The sequence below is a fragment of the Colletes gigas genome, unplaced genomic scaffold (genome assembly GCF_013123115.1).
Source record: "Colletes gigas isolate AHSC1104 unplaced genomic scaffold, ASM1312311v1 Colletes_gigas_Sc00045, whole genome shotgun sequence".
In the NCBI taxonomy this organism is placed as follows: domain Eukaryota; kingdom Metazoa; phylum Arthropoda; class Insecta; order Hymenoptera; family Colletidae; genus Colletes; species Colletes gigas.
Window position 1 is genome coordinate 671421 of NW_025106674.1, and position 18955 is coordinate 690375.

An 18955-nucleotide genomic window follows, 5' to 3' on the forward strand; every position below is an offset into this window, starting at 1 on the left:
CTATGAGGAACGAGATAACCGAGAGGACCGAGAGAGGACAGGATTTCCGAGGTACGAGACGTTTTTGCTACAACTGCGATTTGCCAGAGCACATGAGCGATAAGTGTCCGACGAAAAACGAGGGTGCTAAGTGCTTCAGGTGCCACGGACGGGGACATATCGCGGTGCAATGTCCTAAAGCGCGGGACACAGCAGCAGTGAACGACGTAGCGTCACAGGTAACACCTAAAAAATGTATAAAAGATGTTGAGATAAACGGTCATCATATTGAAGCACTGATTGACACTGGACGCGATTTTTGTTTAATGCGCGCTAATCAGTACATAAAGTTAGGATCTCCGCGATTACAGCCTAAAAAGGTCAAGTTCACAGGAGTAGGCTCTACAAATACGACATTAGGCGAATTTTATGGGAAACTAACCGTCGATGGCAACTCCTATACGGTCCTTATACGCGTAGTTTCAGATTTATTAATGAGTCATCAATTGACTATAGGAACAGATTTTCTTGAAACTGTTGAGCTCCGCTTAAGGGACGGTAATATTTCTATTAGTCCCTCCGATAAAAAAATCGCTAATGATGTACCGGAGATATACCAAATAAATTTAGTAGAAAAGACGAAAGAGAAAGTTGATGTTTCGCACATCCCCGCCGAACATCAACGGGTAATAGAAAATTTGGTCGAAAATTACGAGCCCGCGAAAATTAAAAAGGTCGGTGTCCAAATGTCAATCGTGCTTAAGGATGATGAACCCGTTTATCAAAAGGCGAGGCGATTATCGCCTTCAGAGCGAGACATTGTTAATAGGCAAATACAAGAATGGTTGGATGAAGGCATAGTTCAACCCTCGCTATCAGAATACGCAAGCCCGATAGTCCTAGTTAAGAAAAAGAACGGTTCTATTAGATTATGCGTAGATTATAGACTCATAAATAAAAAAATTATTAAAGACCGATATCCACTGCCTCTCATAGACGATTAAATAGACTCGTTACAAGGCGCGAGATATTACAGCACTTTAGATTTGCAAAATGGATTTTTCCATGTCCCCGTAGAGCAGAATAGTCGGAAGTACACCGCGTTCATAGTGAAAAAATATTCACGTTGAATCTTAAAAATTCAATTAGAAGAGTCGACCGTACGGTTTAGCAGCAAACATTTGCGGCAAACATGGTCTGCACGTTCGCCGATCGCAGGTAACTCCGAATCGCGCGACAATGGGTTGCCCTACCTGGAACTTTTTCGGGGAGGGAAATGCAATTTGTCAGTCAAAATTTTTCACAGAACCTACGCGTTTCTGAACAGAAGCGGACGCACGCGATGGAACGCGTAAACGCAGAGCATTATCGTTCGTTCTTCGTTTTCGCGGACTCCAAGGGGAACGCGAAGAAAGCCGCCCGCACGTATCGCGCCCATTATCCCAGCGAAAAGGAACAACAATCCTGAAGGGAGCAAGGTTCGAAGAAGCAACAATCCAGGGAGGAGCAACAATTCAGGGAGCTACAACCATTCAGGAAGGAGTAATAATTCAGGAGGGAGCAACATCCAGGCACCGTTATCAACCCAGGAAGGAGCAACAATCGAAGAAGGGTGCAACGGAACACATCGGTATTTGAAAGTGAAAAGTGTTAGTGACCGTGCTGTGAAGTGTTTTCGGAGTGAGAAGCAGGTACGGCGACCGGGCCATCCCATCAGCTGATTTTCGTTGGGGTTTTTGACCTTGCCGTGACCGACAGCGGTGCATTGGCCGGGCCCTATTGTCAGCGCAGTAGGTCAATTTGCAGATAAATGGCTAAGTCGAATTTCAATTATTTCTCTATTAACCCTTTGCATTCGAGGAATGTTTCGGTACGCAGGAATCCAGTCTGCTTTTTCAGTACAGTTTTTAATAACAAACGGTTACAAATGGTTCTTACCGTATTTATTTTTATTTTCTGATAATAATTTTTATTTTAACCCTTTGCACTCCGAACGATTTTGGACGTTGGCTATCAGCTACTCAGCGCCACTTTACGGCAAAAACGAACATTTACAGACCCTCGTATTATCTATATATATAAAAATACGTTGTCCTATGTTCGTGATTTTATAACTCGAGAACCACTCAACCGATTTTCAAACGAGTACATGCGTTGAAAAGGTCTACTTTCACTGATGGTTTATAAAAAAAAACATCGAAAAATTTCTACGAATATGCGTTATACGCGCACTTTTATGATGGTGTGTTTTCCCTATATAAAATGTATTTTTTTTCTTATGCGAATTACATTTTGTCGGTATAAGGCTCTGCTTGCTCGCGTCATTTGACTTATTTAATTTCTGTGTGTTTATTGATTGTCATTTCAGTTTACAGTGCGAGCATTGACATTTGTAACCTTTCACTTATTTTCACATTTGTAATCTTTCATTGACATTTTGTAATCTTTCACTTAAAATTAAAATCTTTTGCATCAAAAAAAAATTAAAAAAATTATTCAACAATGCCGCGACGAATACGTTCACAAATTGGCCGACGAACACGCCACAGCAGTCAAATACGTTTAAATAGATCTAATCAGGATGAAGAAGAGCGATTAGAAAGTAATGAATTAGCAAGGCAACGAATGGCACGATCAAGATCAAATCAAAATCAAGAACAAAGAGAAGAACGTATTGAAAGTGTGAGAGTTAGAAACAGAAGAGATCGTGAACGTAACACTGAACGTGACAATCAAACCAGGCAACAACGGAGACGTAGCCATTCAATTGGAAATTTGGATCGTGCAGGTTTTAATTATGATCATAACATTGATTACGCTTCGCATCCATCTATTCAAATTGGCAAAATGGATAAAGTTTGTAATAAATGCAATGCATTTAAATTTAAAAATGAAACCGATGGAATGTGTTGTGCTGGCGGAAAAGTTAAATTAACACCATTAAGTCCACCACCTGAGCCATTATTCTCTTTGGTTCGTGGCAGAACAAATCAGTCAAAACATTTGTTGAAATTCATTCAGTCGTACAATTGTTGCTTTCAAATGACATCATTTGGAGCACAACACATTGTTCGTGATAGATTTATGCCAACTTTTAAGGTAAATAATGTGGTTTTCAATTCAGATATTAATATATGTTTTCATTTATACGAAAATTCTAACCAATTTGTTGAATATTAATTAAAGATTCAGGGTCAGGTGTACCATAAAATTGGTGCGTTATTGCCATTCGACAACCAAGAGTATCGCTTTCTACAAATTTATTTCATGGGAAATGGAGATGAAGAAGTTGATCAGCGTTATTCAATAAATCCGAAATTAAGCAAACCAATTATTCGTGAATTACAAATATTATTACATGAACATAATGAATTGGTTAGAATGTTTAAATCACAAATTGATAATGTGCCTGCTGACAATTATGGAATAAGAATAAATGCGGATAAAACGCCAGCTGGCCAACATGTAGGAAGATTTAATGCACCAAGCTTTGAAGATGAAGTAGCGATTGTCATGGTTGGAGAAGAATTCAATAGGCGTGATATTATTTTGCAACGTAGAAATGACCAGTTGGAAAATGTTAGTGAAACACACCGTTCTTATGATTCGTTGTAATATCCGCTAATTTTTTGGCAAGGTGAAGATGGGTACCATTTTAATTTAAGAATGATTAATCATTCAACCGGTGCGTACAAAATAAAATAATTTTAAGGAGTGAAATTAAAATATAATTGATTAATGGAATTTATTTTTAATTCTTTTTATGGCAGGTGCGGTAACTGATAAAAAGGTTAGCGTTATGAATTATTACGCGTATCGATTAATGGTTCGACAAAATGAATACAATCACATTTTGCATTGCCGTAAGCTTTTTCATCAGTACATTGTTGATATGTATGCAAAAATTGAAACTGAACGTTTAAATTACATCAAATATAATCAAGCAAAACTACGTTCAGAAGAATACATTCATTTGCGTGATGCTATTAACAATGATGTGGATCCTAATGATATTGCCAATATGGTGATTCTACCATCGTCATATGTTGGTGGACCACGACATATGCATGAATACGCGCAAGATGCAATGTGTTATGTGTGTCATTATGGAAGACCTGATTTATTTATAACTTTCACGTGCAATCCGCAATGGACAGAAATTAAAGAACATTTATTTGAAGGTCAAGGGCCAACAGACCGACATGATATAACTGCACGTGTATTTAAGCAAAAGATGAAATCATTAATGGACATGTTGATAAAATTAAAAATATTTGGTGAAGTACGTTGCTGGATGTATTCGATTGAATGGCAAAAGAGAGGACTACCACACGCTCACATTTTAATTTGGATGGTTGACAAAATAACACCAGAACAAATTGATAGCGTTATATCAGCAGAAATTCCTGATCCTGAAATTGATCCTGAATTGCATGAAATTGTTACCAAAAACATGATTCATGGACCATGCGGTAGTTTGAATATGAATTCAGTATGTATGCAAGATGGAAAGTGTACAAAAAATTATCCACAAGCATTAGATTCTGAAACCATTACTGGAAATGATGGGTATCCAAAATATCGTCGACGATCAACACAAGATAATGGTAGATCAACAACTGTCAAAGTGAGAACACAAGAAATCGAAGTCGACAATCGTTGGATTGTCCCATATTCACCAATTTTATCAAAAACTTTTAAGGCTCACATTAACGTTGAATACTGCAATTCAGTTAAAGCGATCAAATATATTTGTAAATATATCACGAAAGGTAGTGATATGGCTGCTTTCGGTGTTGTTGAAAATGATGAAATAAAACATTACCGAACTGGTCGATACATCAGCAGTAATGAAGCAGTATGGCGTATACTCTCTTTTGCAATACATGAAAGATACCCAACCGTTCAACATTTAGCTGTTCATTTGGAAAATGGTCAGCGTATTTGTTTTAATGAACAAAATGCAGCACAAAGAGCAATTGCGCCACCAAATACAACTTTAACCGCATTTCTTAAATTGTGGCAAGAAGATTCATTTGCAAGAACATTGCTTTATGCTCAGGTTCCATCATATTATACTTGGAATGCATCAAAAAAGGAATTTCAACGTCGAAAGCAAGGCAAATCTGTTCAAGGTCATCCAAATGTGTTTGAAACTGATGCTTTAGGTCGAATTTACACAGTTCACCCAAATAATGATGAGTGTTTTTATTTGCGTTTGCTTTTGATAAATGTTCATGGTCCAACATCATTTAATTATTTGAGAACTCTTGATGGACAATTATGCGCCACTTACCGTGAAGCATGTCAAAAACTAGGATTGCTTCAGCACGATACACATTGGGAAAATACATTAACTGATGCATCGGTATCAGCATATCCACAACAAATTAGAATTTTATTTTCTATCATTATCTCAACGTGCAATCCGGCTAATCCATCTGCTTTATGGATGAAATTTCGTGATTACATGACGGAAGATATTTTACATCGAATACGCACCTTAAATAATAATGCTCAATTGAATTATACAGAGGAAATGTATAATGAGGCATTGATATTGACTGAGGATATGTGTTTAGGAATGGCGAGTAAAGCTTTGGCTCAGTTAGGTATGCCATCACCCAATCGTTCAAGAAATGATATTTTTAATCAAGATTTGCTTCGAGAACAGAATTACGATCCAAATATGCTGACAAATTATGTTCAAGAAAATATTCCTAAATTAAATCAACAGCAAAAATTAGATTATGAAAAAATTATGCAAGAAATTGATAATGGTAATGGTGGGATGTACTTTTTGGATGCACCTGGTGGTACTGGCAAAACTTTTTTGATAACTTTAATTTTAGCAACTGTACGAGCACGTGGTAGAATTGCTTTGGCACTTGCATCTTCTGGAATTGCAGCCACTTTATTGGATGGTGGTAGGACAGCACATTCAGCGCTAAAATTGCCTTTGAATATGACGATAAATGAAGCACCATCATGCAATTTATCAAAAACCTCTGGCATGGCTAGAGTTTTGAAACAATTTGATATTTTGTTGTGGGATGAATGCACAATGGCACACAAGAAACCAATTGAAGCTTTGGATCGAACAATGAGAGATTTCCGTGGAAATCAAAATATATTTGGTGGTGCTTTAATATTGTTAGCAAGAGACTTTAGACAAACACCACCTGTTATCTCAAAATCAACACCAGCTGATGAAATAAATGCGTGTTTGAAGCTATCAAATCTATGGAGATACGTTAAAACGTTAAGACTCACCACCAATGTTCGTGTGCAATTGCAAAATGATCAATCAGCTGTAACATTTTCAAAGCAATTGCTTTTAATGGGTGATGGTAAAATGCCAGTTGATAATGATGGTTTCATTACAATTCCGAGAGATTTTTGCATATTCACACAATGAAAAGAAGAACTGTTGAAGTAAACAGTTGTCCGCCTTCCACACACGTGAGTTGTAGTGTGAGTGGGGAAAGATGCGCGAGTGGCACAACAGATGGAGCGTGTGTATACATATGTATAACGATTTTGACTAGATGGCGTATGATTGTCGCCGATCTCTTCCGACCTTTTCCTTCTTCTTCCGTAAGATCTCGCAGTGTAAACACGTGCTTAGTGCGGTGTTGTGTAATTATTGTATCAACGTTAACAGGTTATGGGCCCAGCTACGTGGCCATAGAAGAATCTAGTTTTATCAATTCATGTTCAAATTTTGAAACAGAACTTCAAGTAAATTTAACGCAACAGGCAGAAATAAATAAATAAAAGAAATGAAGGTTAGTGAGCAACGTCTTTTTCAAATACATCGATTTAACGGTCAAAATTACCAATTGTGGCGTAGACAAATGGAAATCTTCATGACAGAAAATAAATTGAAGCCGTATATTCTCGGTACTGAAAAACGAACTACAGAAAATAATAAAATCTATGATGAAAAGGATGCTGAAGCACAAGCATTCCTGATGCGAGGTCTAGAGTTAGAACAGTTAAAGTATTTATCCGATTGCTCTACAGCAGCAAGTATGTGGGCAAGATTGCGCACTGTGCATTCTGAAAAAAGTGATCAATCCGTGCAAGTCCTACTCGATAGATTTATTAATGCTAAAATGGAGGAAAATGAGAAAATGGCGGACTTCATCGCACGAATAGTATCCCTCACTCAACGTTTGAAGGACATGGACCTTGAACAGAAGGAGCCAGTAATTATCGCCAAAATATTAAGTGGCCTTTCTCCGCAATTTGATAATGTTCGAACGGCTTGGTATGCAGTGCCCAAAAAGGACCAAACAGTTGATAGGTTAACAGATCATTTAGTAAACGAGGAAGCAATATTGTACAGTAGATCAAAGGAGGAAACCAGTGTTGAGACAGCCCTGCTCGTGAGAAGCAAATCGCGTCAATCGAGTTATAATCAAAGAAGTGAGAAAAACTCAAATTACGAGTCAAAAAATTACAATAATGATTCAAGTTCTTATAATTTCAAGAAAAATATAGGAAATTCTCAAAAACGTCCAGGAAAGTGTAATTATTGTAAAACACCAGGACATTGGGCAAGGGAATGTCGAAAGAAAGCACGAGATTACCCAGACACCAAATATCAACGCTCCTTTATGGCACAAGGACCTGTGAAAAATGAAAAATATTTTGTTGGACTTGATGGAAACTCCCATGATGATTCATTTCTATTAACTGCTGAATGTTCCAAGGAACACTATAATGTATGGTTCGCAGATTCAGGTGCAACGCATCACATGTCTTTTCAGAGCGATTGGTTTAAGAATTTTGAATCATATCCAGAAAAATCTTATTGTGTAAAGGTTGGAAATGGTGAAAAGATTGATGCACGTGGAAAAGGCGACGTGGATGTTCAAATTCAAGGTGATGATGGTGTTGTTCGAACACACACTATCAAGGATGTTCTATATGTTCCACAAATAGAGAAAAATCTATTGTCTGTTTACCAAATAACCATGAGAGGTACAAAAGTTACCTTTGAAGAGGGAGGAAACACAATGAGACTTGAAAGAGATGGAAAAACAATTATTACTGGAGTAAGAGATGGAAACTTGTATAAATTAAAAGTCAGTCCAACAAAATTAATACAGGCAAACTTAGCAGCGTGCAATTCTCTCACGATGTGGCATGAACGTCTTGGACATGTGAATTACAGAACCTTAAGACAAATGTATCGACAACATACAGTTGAAGGACTAAATATTGTGGGTTTGACAGAGGAAGATCCATTTTGTGAAGGTTGTGTTCTTGGAAAGCAACACAGAAGAAGTTTTCCGAAAAATCAAGCGCGACGATCACAAATCCCTGGTGAACTATTTCATGCAGATGTTTGCGGAAAGATGAGTACTCAGTCTATAGGAGGATCAAATTACTTTCTACTTATTAAGGATGATTGTTCCAAGTATTGTTTCGTTTATTTTCTGAAATACAAATCCGATGTTGCAGAAAAATTGCAAGAATTTTATGCCGAAGTTCTAGCAGAAAACAAACAAATAAAACGGCTAAGGACTGACGGAGGAAAAGAATTTTGTAATGCTGAAGTAAAGAAATTTTTACTGTCGAAGGGTATTAAACACGAGGTAACCACACCAAAAGCTCCACAACAAAATGGCTTCGTTGAGCGACAGAATAGAACAGAAATTGATGCCGCAAAAGCTATGTTACATGCCAAAAATCTTCCAAGATACTTATGGGCAGAAGCTGTAAATACGGCTGTATATATTAAAAACCGAACAGCGTCTGAGACAATAGGCGGAACTACACCTTTTGAAAAATGGTATAGAGAAAAGCCATCTGTATCACATCTTAGAGTGTTTGGAAGTGAGTGCTATGCACACATTCCAAAGGAAAGCCGAACAAAATGGGAGACAAACTCTGAAAATGTTTGTTTCTTGGGTACAGCGAAGGCTGTAAAGCTTACAGAGTATTTAATTTTAAAACAAAGAAAGTTTTAGTACGAAGAGATGTCGTCTTCAATGAAAATAATAATTCTCACCATGTCTGCTTAGAAGACATCGAAGAACTGAACGAGAAAGAAGAAAATGAAAAAGTAACAAGAAATCTGGATGAAAACTCAGTTAAAGAGGAAAGCAGTGGACAACCTTATGATACTCCTTCGAAATACAGAAATCCACGTTTGCCGATTCCACGAGATCCTTACAATTTGCGAAACAAATCTCCAAAGGGAACTGATGATTTTGAAGTAACTCTGGCTGAAACGTTTATGGCTCAAGTAGAACCAGTAAATCTTGAAGAAGCCTTGGAGGCAAAGGATGCTGAAAAGTGGATTCAGGCAGTAAATGAAGAGCTTCATGCCTTAAAACAAAACAATACATGGACACTTGTATCCAGAACAAAAGACATGCATGTGATTGGAAATAGATGGGTTTTTAGAAGAAAATATAAGGCAAATGGTGAAATAGACAAGTACAAGGCCAGATTGGTTATAAAAGGATACTCTCAAGTAAAGGGTATCGACTATCAAGAAACTTTCGCACCGGTGGTTAAATTTGACTCTGTCAGATTGCTATTATCAATTGCTGCAGCTTGGAATATGAAGATTTATCAATTTGATGTGAAAACGGCGTTTTTGCATGGAGAATTGAGCGAGAAGGTTTACATGGAGCAACCATATGGATTTGCAGAGGACAACCGAGTGTGTCTTTTGAAGCGAAGTTTGTATGGGTTGAAGCAGGCACCCAGGCAATGGAACAAGAAAATTGTAGATTTCTTGATAAATCTTGGAATGAAACAATGTGCTGCTGATCCTTGTGTGTTTTTCAAAGTAACTGAAAAGGATGAAAGACTGTATCTGGCGCTCTATGTTGACGATGGACTTGTCTGCGGAAATAATGTAGATTCTATAAACAATTTATTGAAGTGTTTGAGAACTAATTTTCAAATTATCTTTTCAGAGGCACAATTTTTTGTCGGTTTACAAATACATACAAATGAGGCTAACGGGACAATAAGAGTACATCAAAGTGCCTATACGTCAAAAATACTTAAAAGGTTCAATCTTGATAATTGTGCGTCTGTTTCTATTCCAGTTGATCCAGGTTCACACCTCTCAAAAGGCGATACTAATAATAGTGAAGGTCAATATTACCCATATCGAGAAGCAGTAGGTTCATTAATGTTTTTAATGATTGCATCCAGGCCGGATCTGGCTTATGTTACTGGAGTTTTAAGTAGATTTCTCGAGAATCCTCAGCGAGAACACTGGAATGGAGTGGTCAAGGTATTTAAATATTTAAAGGGTACTGAAAATCATGGTATAACCTTTTCTGCAGGATCGAATCAATTTGAGCTGACTGCATACTGCGATGCAGATTGGGCAGGAGACAGAGATACTAGACGAAGTACGACTGGTTGGTTATGTTTGTTGAATGATCGTCCGATTGCCTGGAGTTCAAAACGTCAAACGGTGACAGCTACATCGACAACCGAGGCCGAATTTATCGCACTGTGTTCTGCAACGAAACACATTATTTGGACCAGAAAACTACTGGCTGAACTAGGGTATAATTTAAGGACGCCTACACACATAATGTGCGACAATCAGCGTGCGATAACTATTGTTAAAAATCCGGAATCGATTAAGAGCACTAAACATATAGAAACGCAATTCTTTTATACAAGCGATCAATACAGAAACGGTAACATTGATGTTCAGTATGTACAGAGTGGAAATCAGTTAGCAGATCCTCTTACGAAACCGTTACCAAAGGAAACCTTTTTGAACATTAGAGCGCGATGGGGTATGAATTAATTGGATTGTTTTTGAAGATTTAAAATTTTGTTTTGTACAAAGATCGTGTGTGTAATGCGAGAGGGAGTGTTGAAGTAAACAGTTGTCCGCCTTCCACACACGTGAGTTGTAGTGTGAGTGGGGAAAGATGCGCGAGTGGCACAACAGATGGAGCGTGTGTATTCATATGTATAACGATTTTGACTAGATGGCGTATGATTGTCGCCGATCTCTTCCGACCTTTTCCTTCTTCTTCCGTAAGATCTCGCAGTGTAAACACGTGCTTAGTGCGGTGTTGTGTAATTATTGTATCAACGTTAATAAGAACTAATTGAAAAAGTCTTCCCAAATATACAAGAGCAATACAAAAATCATGCTTGGTTGAGTGAAAGAGCTATATTGGCAGGAAAAAATAAGGATGTCAATGATTTGAATTTCATCATTCAATCTCAAATAGATGGTGAATTGATCACATATAAATCTGTTGATACTGTGAAGAATCAAGAAGACGTAGTACATTACCCAACTGAATTTTTGAATTCTCTTGATTTGCCTGGAATGCCACCGCATAATTTACAATTGAAAATCGGATCTACAATCATTATGCTTCGTAATATAAATCCACCAAAATTATGCAACGGAACAAGACTTGCGGTCAAAAAATTAATGAATTATGTAATTGAAGCAACAATTTTAAATGGGAAATTCAAAGGCGAAGATGTTTTAATACCACGCATCCCAATGATTCCCACTGATATGCCATTTCAATTTCAACGATTACAGTTTCCCGTTCGTTTGGCTTTTGCAATGACTATTAATAAAGCTCAAGGCCAGTCGTTGCAAGTTTGCGGAATAAATTTAGAATTTCCTGTATTTTCACACGGTCAACTGTATGTTGCATGTTCACGTGTTGGGAAGCCGTCGTCTTTATTCATTTTTTGTGAAAATGGCAATACTAAAAATGTCGTTTACCACGAAGCTCTGCAATAAATTTTTTCCTTTTTGATGTTCTCACTTTAAAAAATTTATCTTATTTTGCACTTCTTTTTCAGGAAAATGTCTATTCTTTCTAGAAAATTTAATTTTTAATACAAAGACGTAAACGTATGTTATTGTATTGTCCAGCAACGCGGGCAGGGTTACTCTAGTTTCTTATAATTTTTGAACTAAGTAACGTATTGTAATGATATTGGACTTATATTAATTGGTTGAGATCGAGGAATGTATATTTGCAAAAAAATCAATATTTTATTGTTTATAATTTTGTACAGTATGATACATTTTGAAACACTCCCCAATATGCATTGCAGGCTGATTAGTGCATGTTTGACAATAATAATTTGTCTGACGCCTGCCACCAGGTGTATTCCTGTTAGAACACACAATACAGTCTCGTTTTCTTTGTCCCACATCTGGAATATGCAATTTGTTGTCTAATCTATTGTCCGCAGAAGATGTGGATGGACGCGTTCTCGATACACGAAAATCGCCCCTCAATTGGTCAATTAGTGTTTTGACAAACTTATGGTGTGTCATTGGCGTTTCATTATTTGTTTGTTTTGAGATGCGATATATTATGTATGAATTTATCACACACATTTCCAACCCCCAAAAAAATAACTTTCTCCACCATTTCAACGATTTACGGAGGAAACAATACGTCGAAGCGTATTGATCCGCACGATCTACACCACCCATGTTTGCCGTATATTCTAACACCATTTCAGGCTTCCTCACTGTTACGACATTTCCACCGCGTAATGTTCTGTGGGTAGATTGTAGTTGAGTGTTATAATAATTCGTGAGCATGGTAATAATTCTTTTATCTTTCCACGCAAGAAGCGTAGTATTATTTTTCCTGTATGCAACTGTTTTATTTGTTGAAAATTTTGGTTTTTTTATTTGTGTCGGTACGCTTTTTCGATTAATTTTTATAGTGCCAGTAAGATGACAATTCATCTTTCGCAATTCTTCCGCTAAAAGGATGCTGGTATAGTACCTGTCGGTGAACATGTGGTATCATTTTGCATCAGGAACTCTGTCTAATAATTTCTTATATAAATGTAGCGGAATCCTTGTGCTTACTGGAAGATCCGGCCGTGATATATTATCAGAAGTTATGCTGCCATAGTATGGAAGTATTGTGAATAAATATCCTGTTCTTGAGTCCGCTAGCGCATATATGCGTATACCCCACTTTGTTGGCTTGTTCGGATTATAGGTGATGAATGCTATTCTGCCTTTGAATTTTACAATCGATTCATCCACAGCGACTGCTTTATATGGTATGAAATATTGTCTAAATTTTCCATCTATATATTCTAAATAGTTGCTGACTTTTTGAATACGCGTTCTTATCGTTGCATTTCCTTCAAACATGATTGCAAGTAGATCCGGATTTATTTCAACTTCCATTTCGTTGAGTTTGTCTATCGTATCGAAAAACATTCGAACGTGTTCTCGCACGTCGCCATTATCCTCCATTCGATGCAGCGTCAATCGTTTTAATAACGTGGCCTTTCGAGCAGGACCTTTCGACTGGTAAATGCTTCTAGCTTTAACCACATCTCGCGGGGCGTATTACAGCCCTTTATTTGTTTTAATTCGGTTGGGCTTATTGCTGGAATTATGTCTGATTTCGCTTTCTTGTCGTTATTTATCCATGCTCTTACCGCGTTTTCAGATTCCGTGTTTCTCGCTACCAGCGTCGGTTTTCTGAATTCGCCGTTTACGTAGACCCATGCGTCGTTCTTGACAAGCAATGCTTCCATTTGCATTTTCCATGTATCAAAATTGTCCTTGTTCAAGGTTTCAATTCGGACGAAGCTCGGCGTACTCATCTTCTCGCTTTCGATGCACCACACGTAATTTCGAAGCGCACTCAATAACGATCAATTTTAACTTTTCGACGTGCACTCAAATAACAATCGATTTTAACTTTTATATTTCCGAGCTTTTTTATATTTATATTTTTTATATCCTTCCGTCTGAGCCCATAATCTGTTGGTTATTAAACGCAGTTAAGGGAATATTTATTAAATGCTCAATATAATATACGCCATAAATACAGAACAGCTCGTCGGAGATGCGACATGTAACACAAACAGTTGAATAAACAGTTGTTACCAACAGTAACAAGAACAGATGAGGCTAATGCCTATACGGGTACAAGTAGGCGCCGGAAGGACGCGTTCTTAAAATGTCCGTGCACCGTCGTGTGAATACACCCAATTTCTCACATAAATATATTTCACTCCATGCTTCTTTTCAGATCTGCCAAATATCTCGAGGATCCCATCCACCTCCATTTTGACAGCACTACTGTGCTTGGAGTCACCATTTCTTCTTCGCTGCTATACTGGTTTCAAAAATTCATGTTATTTACGACTATATTCTTCGGAAAGCGCACTCCTGAAATTGTTTTACGATTTACAATGTAATTGTGGATCTACAGTGTAGACAAACGCACGATTGGAATAAATGCATAGCGTTCTTCATACGACAATACGGTCTTGCGATCCGAACAGAAAGCATCAAAATTTCAAAGTGTATTATAGAAATTATTACATGGTATAAGTGATAGTTTCGACAAAGTCAACAGAGCTAACAATATTTTGTGGTATGATTTACAATTTTTTTTTATTTCTGGTCTCAATGTTTTTGCCCCGTTTGATTTTTATTTTTATATTTTAGTTTTTACTTTTTACTTTATCATTTGTATATTCATCCCCAAAAATGTCAAGACATTCGAGGAATATCAATTTATTAGACAAAATAAATAATATCGACGAGGATTGTTCTGAAGATGACCAAGAAGATTCCGATTTTGATGATGATACAGCAGAAAATAATTGTGACTTATTTGACAGCGATACGGACGAAGAGAATATTTTGAATATACGAAGAGGACAAAAAAGAAAGTGTTGAACGTCGTAGCTGCTCGTTCGGTCAGTGTATCACGGATACACTGTTCGGTTACACGCTGTAACCGAATCACGTTGAAACTATAAGTTACAGCGAGTCGGTGATTTGTGTGGAGCGTCTTTTAGTCGGTTTCGGTGTTCTATGGTTGGAACGAACTGAACTGGATGATTCTTTTTCCTTACCATTACAGGTCGCAGGAGTTCTGATTGGTGTTGGAGAAGTCGTGGGATGGTTATTTTGGAGAAGAAAGTAGGAGGAAAGTGGAAGACGATCAGGACGAGGGGGTGGTCTTGGAAAGGGAAAGTCGAGGTCGTTGCAACGGATGAAGGTGCCTAGGTTATAACTATTTCCGAACCTTGAAACGGTTTCTGGCGACCAAATGTCGCTATTGTGTCTTAGTGGCCTTGTATCGGCACGTACCGGCTACAGGGTTTTCCCTTGTCCTGGGTGAATGGTTATGCCTTCACGCTGTAAGACATTGCGACGCAACAGAAAGATATTTATAGTTAGTTCCGAAAGTGAAAATGAGGAAGGAATTGAAACTGCTATGGACGGAACTGTTTGGCAAAAAATAAAAGAAGGGTCTAATCGCGGAAGAGCACCGATTTATAATATTTTCAATGAAATATCAGGACCGACAGGATACGCTAAACGAAATATTATAAAGGGCAGAGTTGAGTCAGCATTTTCCTTGATTATTGATCATAACATGATTGAACATGTAAGAAAATATACGGAATTAGAGGCATTTCGATGGTTGAAAATGAAATGGAATTTATCTATTGCAAAATTATATGCATTTATTGGACTTCTATATGCACGCGGCGCATATGAGGCTAAAAATATGGATGTATCATATTTATGGAACACGAAATGGGGTCCGTCATTTTTCTCGACAACTATGAGCCGAAATGACTTTACAGAAATCATGAGATTTATTCGGTTTGACAACAAAAATCAACGAAGCCAACGCTTACAAAACGATAAGTTCGCTTTGATCTTTGAAGTTTGGTACACATTTATCGAAAACAGTCAAAACTGTTATAAACCAGGAACATATCTTGCTATAGATGAACAATTGTTTCCTACAAAAGCACGTTGTAGATTTACTCAATACACGCCCAACAAACTGGACAAAGGCATAAAATTCTGGTTAGCTTCCGATGTAAGTAGTAAGTATATAGTAAACAGCTTTTCATATTTGGGAAAAGATGAAGGGAGAGAATCATCGGTCCCACTTGGGGAGTTTGTAACTTTGAAATTAGCAGAACCATATACAGGCCATGGGAGAAATATAACAACTGACAATTTTTTTACAAGCACGTCATTAGCGAGTAAACTTCTAGCAAAAAAAACTACGCTTGTTGGAACTATCCGCAGAAATAAAAGAGAGCTACCAAAATTAGCAAGACAGGCAAAGGATAATATGACACGCTTCTCAACAATATTATACAAATCGAATGATTTTATTCTTTCGATTTATAAAGCTAAACCCAATAAAAAAGTATTGATACTTAGTTCAATGCATTCATCCGTTGAAATTGAAAAAGTGACACCCGTATACCAGAGACAATTAGATTTTACAATAGCACAAAATTCGGTGTAGATGTAACCGATCAAATGGCCAGATAATATAGTGTAAAATCTAAATGTCAAAGATGGCCTTTACAGGTATTTTTCAATATCTTAGGTTTAGCCGGGATAAATGCTTGGATTTTATATAAAGAAACGACGGGTGAAGAAATATCGAGGCAAGAATTTTTATTTCGATTAGCAGAAGAGCTTGGACCGAATATCAGAAGGAGAGACAGCTAAGCAAAGAATGTTCATCAAAAACAATAATAAACACAGCTACAGATTTTTCTGGACGGAAATCTTGTCAAATAAGATATTGTAAAGTCAATAAGACTAACAAAATTTGTATAAAATGTAAAAAATACGTATATGGAAAATGTGCAATACAAAATGCTGTAATTTGTAAAAAATGTGCTGAAAATGCATAAAGGTAAATAAAACTTTCTAAATAGAAAAGCGAGGAGCGGGGTTTATCGTAGCACCAGAAAAATATTTTGTTTACTATCCAATTGGCTAAAATCTCTTTCTATATTAAGATACATATGTTTTTTTGAAGCGGTCATTTGACCGCTCATGGTAGGATTAGGTATACATGAAATATCGGTAGGTTTAGTGTTAAAAGCGGTGATTTGAGTCTAATCGACAAACAACGCCCGGGAGGACCTCGGAAGTGCGACACCTATGATTTGGAACAACTGCTCGCTGAGAATGCGGCACAAACGCAAAAAGAACTTGCAGAACAGTTAGGAGTAACCCAGCAAACAATTTCCAAACGCCTACGTGAGATGGGAAAGATCCAGAAAGAAGGAAAATGGGTTCCGCATGAACTCACTGCAAAAAACAAAAATTAACGAGCGGCAGCGTGTCTTTCACTTCTCAATAAGCAGCGTCGAAAATCTTTCTTGTGGAAAATCGTTACGGGCGATGAGAAGTGGATACTCTATGAAAATCCGAAACGCAGAAAGTCATGGGTAAATCCTGGCGAAGCATCAATATCAGTTGCAAAACCCAATCTCTTCGGAAAGAAGGTTCTTCTTTTCATTTGGTGGGATATCAAGGGCGTGGTTTATTATGAGTTGTTGGAACCGGGTGAAACTGTTATTGCGGACTGCTACCAACGTCAATTAATCTGCTTGAGTCAAGCATTGGAACGCAAACGTCCGTATACTGGCAAAGGAGAACATCTAGTGAAATTGTTGCATGACAACGGCAGGCCACATATTTTTTTTTTTTTTTTTATTATTAACGCAATTTGAATCTCAAGAAAGAGATTATTTTGCAGTGCTGTACAAACGTTTCAATACATTAGAACACTTCACCTAATACAATAAAACATAAACATACAATACAAACATACAAACAAAACAATAAACATACGTATACTTGCTAAACAAACAGTTTACAGATGAAATCTTTTCTTAAATCCTTAATCCACAGTAATTCAGAAACGAGTAGGTCAATTTACATATTTTAGACGTAGGTCTGGAGAGTAGAATGTTACATGAAAGCGGAAGATAGATATGTAGTTTTCGCAACTGTTTAATAAGCTTTAATCTATGTTCATCAAATCTGGGACATTGCCATAGTACATGGTCAATGTCCTGAGTTTCATAGCCGCATTGACACTGTGGGTCGTTTATTACACCAATCTGAGCGAGAGAGCTGGCGAGATTGTAGTGTCCTGATCTGCATCTGTTTATCGTCGATATAATTTCCCGTTTGAGATTTTTATTACTGTACCACGGTTTTAATTTACGATTGTGGTAGTGTCTGAAATAATTAACGCCTTTAATTAAGCCTTCTTTTTCTATGGTACTATATGTGCTTTGCGTTGCTGCTGTTTTAGCCGATTCCCTTAGATCCGTGAAGGGAATTTTGAGGGAGTCTGTAGATGCCGTGTTTGCCGCTATTTTCGCTAAATCGTCTGCATTCTCGTTGCCCAGAATACCTATGTGAGCCGGTACCCAGTAGAATTTAATTTTACTATTGTTCGTGGTTTCAGAGGCGAATTTAAAAACATTTTTTCTAATTTCAAGGATATAGGGATTCGTTTTTATGTTTGCATCAGTAAGTTCCAAAGAGAGTAGTGCACTAAGAGAATCAGAATAAATAAGAAAATTCTGATTAGGCTGATTTAAAGCTATCTTTACAGCGTCATTAAGGGCTATAGATTCTGCAGTGAATATTGATGCGTTTTTAGTTATACTTCTTACTACGGTCTTGTCCAAGCCACTGCAGACACACACGCTTCCTACGGAAACTGAGTTCTTTGACTTCCTGCCATCCGTGTACAGAACATACGATTTTTCCTCTTTAATTAAATTTTCAATTAATAAATTGGGATTTTCTACATACTTTAATAACGTGCCAAATTCTGTGTTAATATAAATATTGCTAACAAAAGAGTAGTATTCTTGAACATCATTATTGTGGTTATTGGGGGAGTAAATATGACTGATTGAGTTTTTAGTGTCTTTTATGCACTGGTAAAGAAGCATGTTACTGTTTTTACGTTTGATGTACCTGTTCCCCATAATCTTTTGGAGGCGAGAAATAGCTATATAAACTACCGAATTTGGGTTCGAATAGACCTTATTCAGGTAATTCGTGCATAGGAATCTCGAACGTTCTTGTATAAGTTGCAATTTGGATTCCGATAGAAGAATGTTGGTAGGTGTGCTAATTCTGTATGCAAGAGCA

At 37.3% G+C, this 18955-nt stretch overlaps 1 protein-coding gene across 1 annotated transcript; it reads left to right on the top strand.

The window, feature by feature from the left end:
• Positions 1-4000: 4000 nt before the first annotated feature.
• LOC122403167 lies at positions 4001-6756 on the top strand. The gene is made up of 3 exons (XM_043406521.1): positions 4001-5591; positions 5832-6329; positions 6644-6756. Exons 1-3 carry the CDS (start codon positions 4001-4003, stop codon positions 6754-6756), a joined length of 2202 nt encoding a protein of 733 aa, XP_043262456.1.
• Positions 6757-18955: the final 12199 nt, after the last annotated feature.

Bases quoted from the DNA above. Each gene is read 5' to 3' on its own strand.
- LOC122403167 (XM_043406521.1), top strand. From the start codon at position 4,001: ATGGTGATTCTACCATCGTCATATGTTGGTGGACCACGACATATGCAT. The intron at 5,592-5,831 runs GTATGCCATCAC...CTTTAATTTTAG, and splicing joins TAAAGCTTTGGCTCAGTTAG to CAACTGTACGAGCACGTGGT. The intron at 6,330-6,643 runs GTAAAATGCCAG...CAACGTTAACAG, and splicing joins ATTGCTTTTAATGGGTGATG to GTTATGGGCCCAGCTACGTG.